Source organism: Prosopis cineraria, unplaced genomic scaffold, assembly GCF_029017545.1.
Source record: "Prosopis cineraria cultivar Desert tree isolate PC_DT_omini unplaced genomic scaffold, ASM2901754v1 PC14, whole genome shotgun sequence".
Classification (NCBI taxonomy): domain Eukaryota; kingdom Viridiplantae; phylum Streptophyta; class Magnoliopsida; order Fabales; family Fabaceae; genus Prosopis; species Prosopis cineraria.
In genome coordinates, this window is record NW_026555345.1 from 23,330,545 (window position 1) to 23,346,553 (window position 16,009).

The 16,009-nt window shown below is 29.0% G+C and overlaps 3 protein-coding genes across 3 annotated transcripts; 2 read left to right on the top strand and 1 right to left on the bottom strand.

The window, feature by feature from the left end:
* Window positions 1-5,530: 5,530 nt before the first annotated feature.
* On the top strand, window positions 5,531-6,308 carry LOC129293448 (monothiol glutaredoxin-S2-like). The gene has a single exon (XM_054931429.1). The coding sequence runs from the start codon at window positions 5,675-5,677 to the stop codon at window positions 5,981-5,983; it is 309 nt and encodes a 102-aa protein (XP_054787404.1). The 5' UTR covers window positions 5,531-5,674; the 3' UTR covers window positions 5,984-6,308.
* Window positions 6,309-6,565: 257 nt separating this feature from the next.
* On the top strand, window positions 6,566-9,050 carry LOC129292379 (uncharacterized). Its single transcript, XM_054929943.1, has 4 exons — window positions 6,566-6,689; window positions 6,891-6,921; window positions 7,566-7,601; window positions 8,865-9,050. Exons 1-4 carry the CDS (start codon window positions 6,604-6,606, stop codon window positions 9,048-9,050), a joined length of 339 nt encoding a protein of 112 aa, XP_054785918.1. The 5' UTR covers window positions 6,566-6,603.
* Window positions 9,030-11,046, bottom strand: LOC129293447 (pentatricopeptide repeat-containing protein At4g22760). The gene has a single exon (XM_054931428.1). The coding sequence runs from the start codon at window positions 10,861-10,863 to the stop codon at window positions 9,142-9,144; it is 1,722 nt and encodes a 573-aa protein (XP_054787403.1). The 5' UTR covers window positions 10,864-11,046; the 3' UTR covers window positions 9,030-9,141.
* Window positions 11,047-16,009: the final 4,963 nt, after the last annotated feature.

Consider the following 16,009-nt stretch of genomic DNA (forward strand, 5'->3'; position numbering starts at 1 on the left):
AGTGCACGTGTTAAATGCGTGAGGATTAAGGTCGGCTAAATGATTATGTTGTTTCACCGCACAAGATGCCAAATGCTCCAAAACGAGAACGAGGATAACAATAAATATAAATAATGCGTCTGGGAATCACTTCACAAATCTGCACAATATCATCTTATGGGCAGGAATATTTACATATTTATACCATATTATAAACAACTAATAAATTAAATAGTGTTTTTAATAACTTTAGTCCTTTAAATTTATCTCAATTATTGATTCAATTTTTAAGTTTAATTTTTTATCAATCTAACCCCTAAAATTCTTTTAAATTATCTCATTAATTCTTTAAGTTTCAAAACACAAGTTAACCCTCAAATTAATCTTATGTAAGGTAAAGTATATTGATGATTTAGCTATATATATAGTTAAATGAAATAAATTAATATTTAAATTAGTTTAATTTTTATTAACATAATATCTTATGATGTGTTTTGTGCTTTGGTTTCTTAACATTTGAGTTTGTTTATTTGTCTATTTAAACAATCATGCTACTTTTTATTGATCTATATATATGGCCGCCGTTGATATCATTATATTTTAATAATAGTTACCTCTTCTTTAAACAACAAAGATCCAAATTGCTAATTGATCCAAATCTTAGAGGACCAAGTTGATAAAAAAAAATTTTATATACTTAAAGGATCAAACCAATATATAATTGAGACAAAGTGAAAAAAATAAAAGTTTAATAATAATTGAATATCAATAAATAAATGTATAAATTAAATATTCTGTTGTGAGAGCAAAATTGGGAGAATTTTTCTTTATAGGCCATGGCGCTTTCTTTTAGGGTTATCTGGATATTGAATAACAGAGAGGCTAAGAAATATATATATTCTATCTGTCTCGTATCTTAAAAAGCAATCCCAAAACATGACGCTGCATATATTATTATTACTATTATTATTATTATTATTATTATTAAATTACATTTTTTATGGTTCTTTTGGCCTTTTCCCTTTCTCATTCTTATAAAATATTTAAGAAAAAAGCAATAGTTTTTGTGCTTTGAAATAATAAATAATAGTGTACAGTAATATGTATGTACTTCACCAACGACTGAAATCTGAAACCCTAATCTCTCTGCACTGTGTGATGCCAGGAACCGACATCGCATTCTGTTCGCGATCGAATTTTCCAGCTTATAAAGTTCTCATTATATTCCTTCGCCAACTCGCGCCCACCATTTGTATTTATAATTTTGTATATATTCATGAATATACATACATACACACGTATGTCACACACAGTCATACATACGTATTCGATTAATTTAATTAACAGATTGATTTTGCTGTTCATTATTAAGATTTCTGACTGACTAACTAATTGAGTTGAATAAAAATTGTGTTGATCAATTTATTTTTTATTTTTTGGATTACAATGGCAAACTAACAGTTTAAGATAATGAATAACAATGTTCACAACTTGTTCATATATAATAAGAAGTGTTATTTAATTTGTTATAAATTTTATTATATATCATAAATAATAGAGGGCAAGACTTATATACTTTTAGCCTTATATACTTAATATATTTTTTATCAAATCAAATAAAAATAAATTATGTTTTCATTTTAATAACAATATATTATGTATTTATCTTTATTTGTAATTAATTTTTTTGAAGGGGGGCTGGATATGATTTTTTTTAATAAAATTGACAGGAATCTTGGTTAAAAAAAAAATTGACAGGAATAGTTCCTGCGTGCGTGCATGCATATATACAAATTGATTTTGAAAAATGTTAATTTTGGTGTGCAACTTTATGTAGGCTTTCAATTTACCCCATCCTAGTGGATGAGTTTCTAGATCCGTCCTTGTTGGTACATGTACTTGCATGAAAATAGGTTGACACAAAAAGCATTAAACTCAAGCAGCACATTCGTTGCTCATCACTCTAAATCAATTTGGACCATTTAAATTTAATATAGATGATTTAAAGTAAATTACTTTTTATTTTTTATTTTTAAATAAAAAATTGTAAAATTTTAAATAAATATATTTATTATTAACATATAGCATTCATATTTAATCCGATGAGTCTAAATTTAATATTAATTTTTTTATAATTTTTTATACATTGATCATATAGATTTAGTTTGTATTGTTTATATTCAAAATTTTTAACTTGTTATAATGTTAGATACAAAACAATTCATAGTAAATCTATATCGTCAATTTATAAAAATTAATATTAAATTTTGACCGGTCTAATTAAATATAAATGGTACATGTTAATAATAAATATATATATTTAAAATTTTATAAATTTTTATTTTAAAAATAAAAAAGTTTAATTTGGATCATCCAAATTAAATCTGGACGGTTTTGATTGGTTCAGGGGTGATGCTCATCACCCTTAATGAGCACTGAATGTGCTTCCATTAAGCTCATGATTTAAATTGGCCCATTTAATGAATGTGATATGTATTTTTTTAGTCTTATATATAAGTCATTTTTGACTATTTTACTAAAATCAAAAAATGATAGTTAAATTATTGATATCATATATGTAATTTTTTTTTCAATTTATCCATATTAAATGTATTGTCCATAAAAATAACTCTCTCTCTCATATAACTTTTTACTTTATATTCATCAATAATTGTGAAGGGATAGGATTTAAAAATAATAATTAATGATTCATAATTTTATGCAAAGTGACTTATAAAAAAATGATGAATATAAGATTGGAAGAAGTATTATCTCTGCAGGCATGCATATATTTTTGGGAGAATGACAAATAAGGATGTTATAACAATATTAATATCAAATTAGGATTTTTTAACATTGACATTCTCAAATTTGAGTATTCATTTTATTATGTTTTAATATTAAAATTTTCAATTCAGCATTAATGTTATTACAAGGTCCTTACTTATTATTCTTTCTATATTTTTTTCAAAAGAAAAAAAAGTTAATCAATGATGTATGCATGCACTTCATGAAAATGAAAAAGATTAAATGGTAAACTAGCCTATAAACTATAGATTTCAGAATGTTTGAAATTTTAAACTTATTTTTGATATAATATTTTTCTTTAATATTTTAAAATGATGCAATATGACCCTTACCATTAACAAATGCTAATTTTAACCAAAAAATTTAAAAAAAGGATCAATAAAATTTTTGTAGTCATTTTCTATAATTTTTTAGCCCTTTTCTACAATTTTTTGTCCTAATCTGTAGTTTTTAGGTCCTTTTTTTAATCATTTTTTGGTCAATTAAATGATAATAAAGTTAACTTTTGTTCACTATAGAGGCAACATTATACTATTTTCAGAAATTGAAAGAGAATGTTGTATAAAAAATAAATTTAAAATCTCATACGCTCTTAAACTTATAATTTAAAGGTCAATTTGCCATTTTGCCCCAACAAAAATGCTAATGACAATATATATATATATATATATATATGCATGCATACTTTTGATGATGTAGATATACTTATCTGGTCCTATTTATAAGTTATTTTTAACATATTTTGTTGGAATTAAAGAAAACCTTAAAATCATAAACTCTATCTAAAAATTTAATAATTTTTCAACTGTGTCTTTATTAAATATACATATTTTAATAACATATTTTTCTCTTCAACATTTAATAGAGAACAAATGAGAAAATTTGTAATAACAATTTAATAAGATAACTTATAAATATGGCAAAAAAGAAAAAAAAAATCTTCTCTCTATCCTATAAGTAGGACAAGAGGAAGTACTGTGGTGGAAGCAGCATATATAACATAAGTGGCCCTTAGGGAAAGCATAGAGCCGTTTGATTGTGGGACACTAATACCTTAAACGTACAGTGGAGAGGAACCTTATATTACAACAATAGAAATGGTATTTTTATTTGCTTTTGCAACTCCTCCTCCTCCTCCTCCTCCTCCTCAAGTTGCTATCATCAGACGTGGCGCCATGTGAAAGTTAACAACCACACGCACACAACACACGGACAACACACAGAATATAAAGTGCTCATAGTACTGCAGAAAACAACCAAGATTCCCTAATCACAGCCACACGCAACACAGGTCGGAAAGAAACTAAAGGCAAGTAGCTTTAGATTTGTCCACTGCATTTCCTTTTTTTCCAGACTGTTCCTGATAATACTACCAGCTACTATGTCTTCAATCCAAATCTTATTTGGTTCTTTACTATATCCCATTAAATGAATCTTTCTCATCAATTTGTGCTTAGCACCCATAGGTCTGTCTGCAAATATATAACTTCAAAGTTATTCCATTGGCCGAAAAGAAAAATAACTATTAGATTTTGTCAAGTCATTTTAAGTTGGGTCTCTAATGGTATTCCTAACATGTCAATGGTACTGTGATCAACAGTACAGTATTCCCAACACGTTATTAATGCCACTGCTCAATCGCATTCCTAACATATCAATCTTAACAAAAAGTCTTATCCTATTAGATTGGCTCATGCAAGTAGTTTGACAATATCAAATGAATAAAAAAAAATGTGTTCAAGCATGTAATGGATGTAATGTTCATTTAACATACGTACCAAAACTTTTAATCACAGTTCCACATTTCCCTTTCTGGAATTGGATGCGCATCTTTGATAGAGGTCCCAATTGGATAAATTCAACTTTTCTTCCACCTTAGCAGATGCTTCTGTTAAAGGTAGAAAAGCCAGAAACTCCCAAACATAGATTTCTTTTCCTTTTTTTTTTTTTTTGGTAGAAAAAGTTGGTGTACACTGTACACAATCACCAAATATTTATACACCCTCTTAAAAAAGTATTTTACCGTGATGAAATAAATCTAGTTAAATGGGTTCATTAATCAACTCATTCCTATCCAAAATTTTCTCATCAAACAGGGATTTCAATCATCTCCAAACTTGGAAACAAGTTAACACTGTAAAATTACTTAGAGTGTTAAATACAAATAGATCAGGAAAAATATGACACATTTAATCAAGTCTCATATAGATCTCATCTCCTTTCTTTGATAAGTTTTCAGATGATTCATGAGCTTGGCTGAAGCAAAAAAATGAAAAATCATATGCATTAACAGTAGTAATTGCTGACAAGAGAGTTGGCTGATTTAACGAAGTAACAAATTTTTATCTTGTTCATTGAGCCAACTCTCGCTAGAACTTTGTCTTGAGGCTTCTGTCTTGTATAAATTTTGAGGCTTCTGTCTCGTATAAATTTTCCTGTTCTTCAAACAGAAAGAAAAGTAACCACTAGGAAGGGATATGCATATAAAAATAACTCAGCCGTACCAAGGACACACTGGTATTTCCGTATGCACATATAGATTCGTTCTTGTGAAGGAACTTACTGATCAATCACTTTCAAATAAATGATCAAAAGAGAGAAATTTAGAAACAGACAAAGCAAATAATATCTAATCGAACATTCCTTCTATACCCCACCACCCCCTATCATTTTCTCAATTAGCTTGCTCAGCCATGCCTATACTCTCCCAAACACCACTATATATACCTGAAGGAGCCTCCCTCCTCCTCATCTCATCCCACACCAATTCCTACTTCAAAATCTTCATTGAATCCATTTGGCAATAATATATACTTCTGTCCTCAACCACTCAGGCTACATTTGAGCATTTCTTAGAGTTTCTTGTGCTTAGTACTGTAAGTCAGAAATGGACAGGGTGACAAAGATGGCATCAGAGAGGCCTGTGGTGATCTTCAGCAAGAGCTCCTGCTGCATGTGTCACACCATCAAGACCCTCTTCAGTGACTTTGGGGTGAACCCAATGGTTCATGAGCTCGATGAGATGGCTCGAGGGAAGGAAATTGAGCAAGCCCTTTTGAGCCTTGGATGCAGCCCATCGGTGCCAGCTGTATTCATCAGTGGCGAGCTCGTGGGCGGAGCCAATGAAGTCATGAGCCTTCACCTTAACCGCTCCTTGATCCCAATGCTCAAAAGAGCAGGAGCTCTTTGGGTATGAGAAAGTACTACTGACCTTATCAGTCATATCAGGCAATAAAAGTCATGTTTTTTTTATAATAACTATATATGAGATTATAATGCAGGCATCGGATATAGAGTGACATATATCCATATTAGTGTTGGATATAGAGTGATATATATCCATATTAGTGCATAGCTTATGTTACTAGAGTTTTGTAATAAGAAGGCTAACATGATCGACTGAGTTGTAATGTAGCCTTTTTCTTTTTTTTTTGGGGTACTTCAATGTGGCTTTATGGCCTTGTGGAGTTTATAACAGTGTGCTTTAGCCATCATGTCAGCTGTGGCTTGTTATCAGCATTTATCATCTCCAACGTGTAGAGCTAAAAGCCAAAACATAGAGAAAAGAAGTCAAGTTTCTTACATTAACCATTTAAATAACAAAGGAAACTAAATATGCAGGAAGCTGGGAGAAAAATTCTTAAGTATATTAGCTAGTTGAATAACAGAAGAAATTAAATATGCAGGAAGCAGGGAAAAGAAAAATTCTTGAGTAAACTCAGTCTCAAAAAAACATATCAAACCATCTATACATTGCATGTGAGTATCTCAAGAAGACTTTCATGGGATTTCCTTTTGACGGTTATATATTTGTTTATGATTTGTTTGAATTACTTATCATTAATGGACTGGATTTACTTCAGATTCTCTCGAACAGGAAAAGTGAAACCACCGGTAGCCATGTAAGATTATTCCCACTACCCTATATGAGATAAAATAATTGGTTTTAATCCTTTGTCCTTCAACCCTTTTAGCTGGATTTGTAGTTTGTAATCTTCTAAAAACTATCTAAACAAAGTGGCTTATTATTATATTTTAGAAATAGCAACAAATATTAATATAGGACATTAAGCATATATTGTTCTTCCACTTGGTTTATGCAGGACAAAGGCATCAAATGAAATCACGATGCAGGTAGGCGTGCAAGTGACACATGCAACCATTTTAATTCCTCTGTCACATCAACAAATAGATGCAAAAATGAAAGAGAAAAAAAATAATAAAAAACTAAAGGAGAACCCAAAAATGGACAAAGTTGGGTGGCTCACAAAGGAAAGTGTGATTTAGGAACAAGCAAGATATTAAAAACCAAATCGGTCAGAAACTAGTTCAAGGGTTAAGGATCAAAACCATAATTGAACTATGATCAAACCGGTTATAAACAAAGCATTTATTAAACCAATTAAAACACTAATTCAACAGTTTATTAGTTCAACCGAGTGGGTTGATCCTAGATTTTCGTACTATGGAAACAAGCATAATAAGATGACAACTATATTTTTTCACTTGTAAGTTTTAGAAAACTCTGTTTTTCCTGAATCGTCCTTGTTCCAAATGAATCCAACTTCCAAAGGATTACCCACGCACATCTTCAGTCTAAGAAGTAAAGAAGGAAACGAATTTTAAATACAGAGAACACGAATCAGGACAATGAGTTTTTAACTGGAAGCAGACAGATTACTTGAAAGCCATTACTGATAATAGTGTAGCCAGAATTTAAATTGAAGTGACTCATTACTATAGTTGTTGACTTGAGGAGTAGAAATAAATATATGCAGATAGAAAGACATACACAGATTAAGAAGAGATGCAAGGTAGGAGCAGTATCTCCACATTAAAATATGAGGCTCAGTTGGCTTTGATATAACTCCAAGGTCCATCATTTACACTTGGAAAATTGTCTTTCCCGCTCTAGTATTGAACTGAGTCGAACTGCTGAAGATAAGCCAAATGAAAATGACTTATATGCAAGCAGCAGTAATCTTATAGATAAAGGCAACCGATATACTTTTAACAAATGAAATGATGAGTTAACAAAATTTACCTTGACTTGACCACCATGATTTCTTGCATATATATCAATTTCTTCTTTTTATGGCCCTTGCACTTTCCAAGATATAGTGACACTGCCTTTTTGAACCCACTGCATGACTGTCATCAGTTTAAAAACTCAGATTGCAGAAAGTCAATCAAATTGGTAAAGAAGTGGCTATATAGTAGTGAGCCCTGCTCCAAATATTAAAAAGCTGATCTTCTCAGCGTGCGTAATATTCCTTTCTAATTTCCTCCATCATATGTACGACAAAATTAAAGAATCTCTAGTTTCTTTGCGTTTTTTTTTTTTTTGGGGAAAACATAGTACCTAGTTGCATTCATAAGTATCAAATACTAAAAAATTATACATTAACAGATCATCTTTAAAAGACTTCAAGTTTAATTAGATGACTACTCATTCTTTTATGAGAAAATTAATCTTATGGTCCTTGTAGTTTTGATCCAATTGCAACTTAGTCCCTCAACTTTGACTTATTATAACTCAATTCCTGAAGTTTTGACTCAATTGTAAATTAATCCCTAAACTTTGCTTCTTGCAATTTAGTTCCTAAAATTTTAACCTTTTAAATATTGATCTCTGTATTTTAGAAAATAAAATTATGAAGATTTAAAATATTTTGAAATTTATTACTAATATTTTTATATTATTAATACCTTTTAATCTTTATAAATATTATAAATTTTAAAATTTTAAAATATTTTTAATATTTATAATTTTATTTTTTAAAATAGATAGACCAATATTTAAAAGATTGAAACTTCAAGGACTAAATTATAAGAGACAAAGTTCAAGGATTGATTTACAACCGAGTTAGAACTTCAGCGACTAAGTTATAACGAGTCAGAGTTAAGGGACTGAGTTACAATTAAGTTAAAACTATAAGGATCAAATGATTAATCTTTCCTTCTTTTATTTTATGAGACTGATAAATCAATTTGCATCCAGCACTACTAAGATTGTCTTCCTCGTTCAGTTTCATTATTGCTACAGCATTTTATCTGTGATAACTTCAGCCATACAGGTTATACATGATACATCTAAATGCTTCAGTTTTGGGCTTCATCCTCCCCAAATATGCATTGGAGCTTCCAGGACACTACATTGGGGAAAAAAGAACTGTGGTTGCTACCCAAAAGCTTCTGTGCACAAAACCTATGTCATTTTTTCATTCTCAGTCTCAATCAAGTTGATGTATAATATAGATTGAAGGGATAGAAGATGGTAGAAGCTACTGGAGCATCAAGGTACTGTCATAAATACCCATACATTTTTGTTCTTCCAGTCATGGAGGAACCTAATTAAATCCAACTACATCCAGGTATTTTGTTGAGTTTCTTTCCTCCCAAACCCTTTCTCAACCTCTCAGCATCATCCCATTTACCAACAGAAGCATATATACTTGAAAGAAGAGAACAATAACCGCTTATGTCACTCTCCAACTTAAGGCAATGCTGAACAGCAATTTCCCCCAATTCCACATTGTTGTGTAATCTGCAAGCAAGAAGCAGAGCTCCCCAAAGTCCAGAATTTGGTTGCATTGGCATATTGATTATGAGCTTATATGCTTCATCCAACCAGCCCACCCTTCCTAAAAGACCAACCACGATTCCATAGTGATCAACTGAAGGCGCAAGTCCATAATCTTTCATGGATTTGAAGCAGCGGTATCCTTCTTCAACTAATCCAGCATGATTATACGCAGTTAAGAGGCCAGTGTAGGTAACTAAATTAGGGCAAATACACTCTGTAAGCATCTGTTCATATAACTTTATTGCATCGAATGGCCTACCATTTATTCCACACCCATGTATCATTGCAGAATATGCAACCAAATCCCTCTTTCCCAGACCATGAAATAGCTCATATGCAACGTCAATGCTTCCAAATTTGGCATACATGTCAATTAAAGCAGTAACTAAATGATCATCCAAAACAACTCCAAAGTCTTTCATGCATGACTCAATCCAGTGCCAATGTCTTATATCACCTAATTGCGAACAAGCTGATATAATACTTGCCAAAGTCATCTTATCTGGATGTATATTGACATCTGGTTTTAGCATGTCATTTAATAGGGCGAGGGCTTCCTTTGGCTTGCTATTCTGAGCATAGCAAGCTATCATAGCATTATACGAAAGCAAATCTTTGTCATCCATCTGATCGAAAAGCTTTCGAGCAGACTCAACATCCCCAGTTATTGAGTACCCAGAAATCATTATCGTCCAAGAAACACTGTTTCTAACTGGCATTGTATCAAAAAATTCTCTTGCAGTTACTATGCTCCCGAAATCAATGTAGCCACTGATCATTGTATTCCAAGAAGCCAAGTTTCTCTCAGGCATTTGTCGAAATAAGAAATGAGCGTGGTCCATATTTCCTGTTTTTGCATACCCTGAGATCATAGAGTTCCAAGACACGGCATCTTTCTTAGGAATCTCATCAAAAAACAATCGAGCCACCGCCAAGTTCCCATCTTTCAGATACCCAGATAACATAGAATTCCAAGAAACCACATTTTTCTGGGACATTTCATCAAACACCTTACGTGCAGTTTCTGTATCACCCACTTTCGAGTACAAATCGAGAAGGGCCGTCTGAGCATAAACACAACTAGAGAATCCATAGATGTGGACTTGCCCATGAATGGACATACCACCAAGTTTATACTCCAGCCTGGCACATGATTTCAAAGCGGAGGATATAGCATATGAATTTGGACACAGTCCAATTTTCTGCATTTGAACGTACAGAGAAATTGCTTCGGTGAACTGGCCCTTCTGAGACAAGAACCGGATGGTGCAACCCCATGAGAAGGAATCCGGATCACGCAAATGCCGAAGAATTAGTTGCACATACATGGCTATACTTTTATAGTTCCTGACATCCCAGAGAAGAATGTGATGTACTAAAAGAGGTTCTAGATGATCTAGACCATTAAGCAGGATATGGGCATGGATTTGTTTAGCCTGCTTCAGAGTTGAACAACTCTTTAGCAAGGCGATCAAGTTAGGAACAAGCATGGTGCACTTTTAACGAACTTGAATCATTTGGAGTGCTATTTACATTGAATTAGTGGAAGTCAATGCTTTTGGAATGGCTCCGATGTTTGATCAATTGATACAAATGGTAAATTCTATCAACATGTGGAGAAAGGAGCTACATGTAGGCGTGGAGCTCGAATCCAAGTGTTCAAGACATTGTGTTTTACTCAATGTCTTCAGACTAATATTGTATTGAAAAAATTAACGGTTTACAGTTCGCATGGTTCAACTGACTTAGATTAATGGTCAAATCGATGATGTAATAATTAAATTAAAAAAATTATATATGTATATAATAATTTAAATATAAAAAATACATATGAAATTGCTATTTAACTTAAAAAATCAAATATTTTAAATTTATCATGACTTAAGAAGCCATATTATACAATATAATATCAAATGATTAAAAAAATTAATTATTTTAAAAAAATTGATAAAAAATAAAAAAAGTTTTTTTTAACAGTTCGGTTTTTAAAAAACTGAATTCGATTCTCGATTCGATCGCTGGTTCAAAACAGTTCAACTTCTAAAATGGTTTTCACAAATGAACCAAATCGGAGTCCAGACCAATCGACAGTCAGATTGGTCTGACCGTCCGGCTCGATTCGGTTTTAAAAACACTAATTTTAATAGAATTAATAATAATAATAATTAATAATACCAACATTTCAAATGATACAATTACACCACCATTTGCTGATTGTCTTTTATGTTTTTCTTTTAATATTTGATCCATATTGCAAAGATTTAACACAATTTCGTGTCCGCTGTCGAGAATCTAATATAATCTTTACTTAGATCCACGATTAGTTATAAAAAAAAAAAATTGCCCTCTCCAAATTGACTGTAAGCAAATTTTACTAAAGTCACACAATTTAAGAAATAAAGTTGAATAAGCATAATAATTGTCTATGAAATTTTTTTTGACCAGATTGTATATGAAATTTAAAAGAAAATAAACTAAATTATCTTTATATTTTAATAATTGTTGTTATTTAGGTCTCTTTCACATTGCTTGCTTTAACGGGATATCCCGATCCTTGATAGGATGACAATGAGACCATACATAAGACAAAAAATTAGTCTTCTTCATTTTTTAGCATAGGTCTGTGACATGGCTATCCCTATCATATCGCATTCCATCTCATAAATACCTTTAATTCAAATATTTCAACGATTAGATATGAAATGGTGTTAGTCAAAAAGGACATGCATTCTTTACGCACATTATATCACATTCAAATATTATTGAGCTCAAATCTCAAATGAAAATGACTCTCTTAAAAATAATGTCTATATATCAAAATGTTGAGATTATGACTTAAATTTTTAAAATTTTTTGTGATTATTTTAATATATTATTTTGATATGAATCTATCATATCCTTATTTAATATTTTAGGAGATATTTATTATCATCCAAGACAATATTTTTAGTTAATAAAAAGCTTTATATATATCTTATCTCTCCATCTCCTATATAAAATACAAGTATTGCAATTCTTATTTTTTATAGTGAAATTACTCGCTCATTATCTAAAGGTATTTTGTCCCTCAAATTGAGAGATTTCTCACGTTAAATTTCTTATATTACCTTTTATTACTTTTCTCTAACTTCTCTATTATTTTGTATTATTTTATTCTATTCACGCTCACTTCCTAACACAAACTCATATTCAAGACCTCTTATTTAAGTGGTCATAGTTATTACCCATACTTACTGCTAGAGGACATGTATTTTATAAGAAGATGAATTTCTTGAATTACAAACTTTAAAATATAAGAAGTGATATAGGTGAGAGATGAAAACTCATATTTTCATGACACAACAAGATCGGCATCCCCAATTCCACACATAATGTTTATATTCCTAGCAAAAATAGATTATATTTGCAGTCCCAAACTCCTAATATTGCGTACAATTAGAAAAATATATCACATGTCTCATGTATTATAAATAGCGTAAATATATACAAGATATTTGTTTGATAAGAAAATAATAAATCACACTATGTATGAGTAATAATTAACGCATTTATTTATAAAATTGGGATGATAAAATTTTTAATCTCTTAAATTTGCTCGATTATTGATTTTAGTCTATAAAATTTAATTTTTATTGATTTGGTCCTTTGTAATTTCTTAAATTATTGTTTGGATCTTTTAAGTTCTCAAACACAAATTGATTATCAAAACAATCTAATGTATAAGATATATTGATAACTTAGCATGTATATATAGCCAAATGAAAACAAATTAATTTTTAAATTAGTTTAATTTTTATTAATATAATTATCAATATTATGTTATATTATATTGTATTATTATAAAAATGGAGAAATTAGCATATAATGTGATAACTCATTAAATGTGCATATAATTATGATTATATTCATAGTTATCTTTAAAACCAATTTGAATGACGTGGCATGCTAATGATGAGTTGATGACCAATCAAAAATATTAAACTTAAAAACTCTAAAGCTGAGATGTGTGAATTTTTATGGTTTTTTTTTAACATTTTTTGTCATTTTATTATTTTTTATAGGGTTAAGGTCAAATTTTATCTCTATACTTATTTTCTAAAAGCATTAAGCACTCTATATTTTTAAGTGGGGCAATTTTATTCCTAAAGTATTTTTTTGAGGAGCAAAAAGTTTTCTCTATTAATGAACCATTAACTCTACTCTTATATGCTGACATGATATGTCCATGGGGCTCATATATAGTAACAAGTAAGATTCTGAGTATGTCTTTTAATATTAATTTGCCCTAAATTTTTTTTTTCAAGAGCAATTAACACCTTAAAATTTTTTTTAGGAGCACTAAGTATATTAAAGTCTTATTAAAATAAAATTAAATAAATATTTTTAAAATATTAAATATTTTTATATTTAATAATTTAAATATTATTATTCATAAATATTCATTCAAAATTTATAAATTACTTCTTAAATATTAATAACTCAAACTAAAATTTTATAAATTTATAGATAATTTTTTAAATTTTTAATATTAGTTAAGCTTCTTAATTTTTTGTCAACTAATAATTTTCCTCTAAAATATTATATTATACAAATTTAATAATCTCTGTACGTTGTAGCGTTATGAGTAAAATAAAAAATATGACAATCAGGACCAAAAAATAATAATTTCAATATTATGATTTATAAATATTTTTCAAAATTTATAAATTATTTTTTAAATATTAACAACTCAAACTAGCATTTTATAAATTTATAGATGACTTTCTAATTTTTATATATTAATTTTTGATCTTCTTTTTGAGGTAGTACTCAAATCGTTACTCTTTTTGTGCTTGTCAAAAGTTATTTATACTTTTAATATTGATTTAGTTTTTTAATTTTTTTAGTCAACTAACAATTTTTCTCTAAAATATTATACTACTTAAATTTAATATTCTTTGTATGTTGCAGTGTTAGGATTAACAAGAAAAAAATGGAAAGATGAGAAGAAATAATTTCTCTATTAATTTTGAGGTTCATTCCCTTTATTTTTAATACAAAATTACAAAATATTAAAAATATTAAAATATTAAATTAGGTGGTGTAATATTTTAACTAATAATATTTAAATTATTAAATATTAAAATACTTAATATTTTAAAATATTTATTAAATTTTATTTTAATAAAATTTTAAGGTGTCCAACAATCTTAAGAGTTTATGAGCAAATTAGTAAGAAAGGACATGATCAAAGTTTTACATATTACTATGTGTGGGTCCACGCACATGCTACGTCAGCATATAATAGTAGAGTTAATGATTTATTAGTGGAGGAGGTTTTTTGTTCCTTGAAAAAATAATTCAGGGATAAAAATACCCCACTTAAGAGTATAGAGTGTCCAGCGCTTCTAAAAAATAATTATAAAAGCAAAATTAGACCTTAATTCCTTTTTCTAAAATGACAAATTTTATAAAAATTTTCATATCTCAATCTCACAAGACTTAAAACTTAAAAATATTATTGGTAGTTTAAATTTGAGGTTAAGAATTATTGAATATGTGTGAAATATTGGTTGCATGGCCCTAGTAAAAAAAGAAAAGGGAGAATGAGAAATAAATTCTTTTGAAATAGAGAAATGATAATTTAGTCTCACAAAATGTGATAATGCCTTCTAAACCTTAAAGGATTGAATTGTCATTGAATTTTTGATGAACGACAAAAATATCCTTAATTTAAAAAAGTGCAATAAAATTTTTTTTCATTCACAACTTTAATTCAGCAAATGATTAAAATAATTTAAACATTTACAACTTTTTCTCATCATTTTTCTTCAATAAGTAAAAGTGTAAAATGTAACAAAATTTCTTTTGTTTACAACTTTAGTTTTGAAATTTACAAACCTAGTTTAATAAATTACTAAAATAGTTTAGGCATATATTCACAACTTTGTCTCATCATTTTTTTTCATTTTTTTCACTTTTGTAAATTAAGGTGTGTTTTTATCATTTCATTAAAACTTTAATTATAATTAAATCCCTTGAGACTTAGAAGACATTTTTATATTTTATGAAACATGTTATTGTTTCCTTATTTTGGAGAGATTTATTTGTCATTTTTCCAAAAAGAAAAGATATGTGGAATTCTCACCTCTAAATCATTTATTAATTTTAATGCTATTTATAATGTTAAGCTTTTGCCCTTGTCAGGATTAAAACATATAGATTTTATTAGTATAATGAAACTTTCAGTCCTGTAAAAGAAAGTTTCATAAATTTGTCTTATTTATCATCGTTTTGGTCCTTCCAATTTAATTTTTATCAATTTAGTCATTTTACATTTTTCTTAAATTATTAAGAAGTCTTTTAAGTTTTAAAATATGAATAGATCAAATTAATCTAATGTTGATGACTTGACAAAGATATGTAATTAAATGAGAACAAGTTAACTTTTAAATTAATATAATTTTTATCAATTTGTTCCATTATGCCTTGTTTTGTTCTTTTTTTTCTAAAATTTCTTAACATTTTTCCTACGTGAATAATTACTCTTCCCTTCATTAATCTATGTAAGTATCATCAATATTTTATTATTCATATTAATAAATTTTAATAATGTTGCCTCATTTATAAACAAAAAAAAATATATTAAAAAAATTA

Bases quoted from the DNA above. Each gene is read 5' to 3' on its own strand.
- LOC129293448 (XM_054931429.1), top strand. From the start codon at position 5,675: ATGGACAGGGTGACAAAGATGGCATCAGAGAGGCCTGTGGTGATCTTC.
- LOC129292379 (XM_054929943.1), top strand. From the start codon at position 6,604: ATGATTTGTTTGAATTACTTATCATTAATGGACTGGATTTACTTCAGA. The intron at 6,690-6,890 runs GTAAGATTATTC...TGGTTTATGCAG, and splicing joins GTGAAACCACCGGTAGCCAT to GACAAAGGCATCAAATGAAA. The intron at 6,922-7,565 runs GTAGGCGTGCAA...AAATATATGCAG, and splicing joins CAAATGAAATCACGATGCAG to ATAGAAAGACATACACAGAT.
- LOC129293447 (XM_054931428.1), bottom strand. From the start codon at position 10,863: ATGCTTGTTCCTAACTTGATCGCCTTGCTAAAGAGTTGTTCAACTCTG.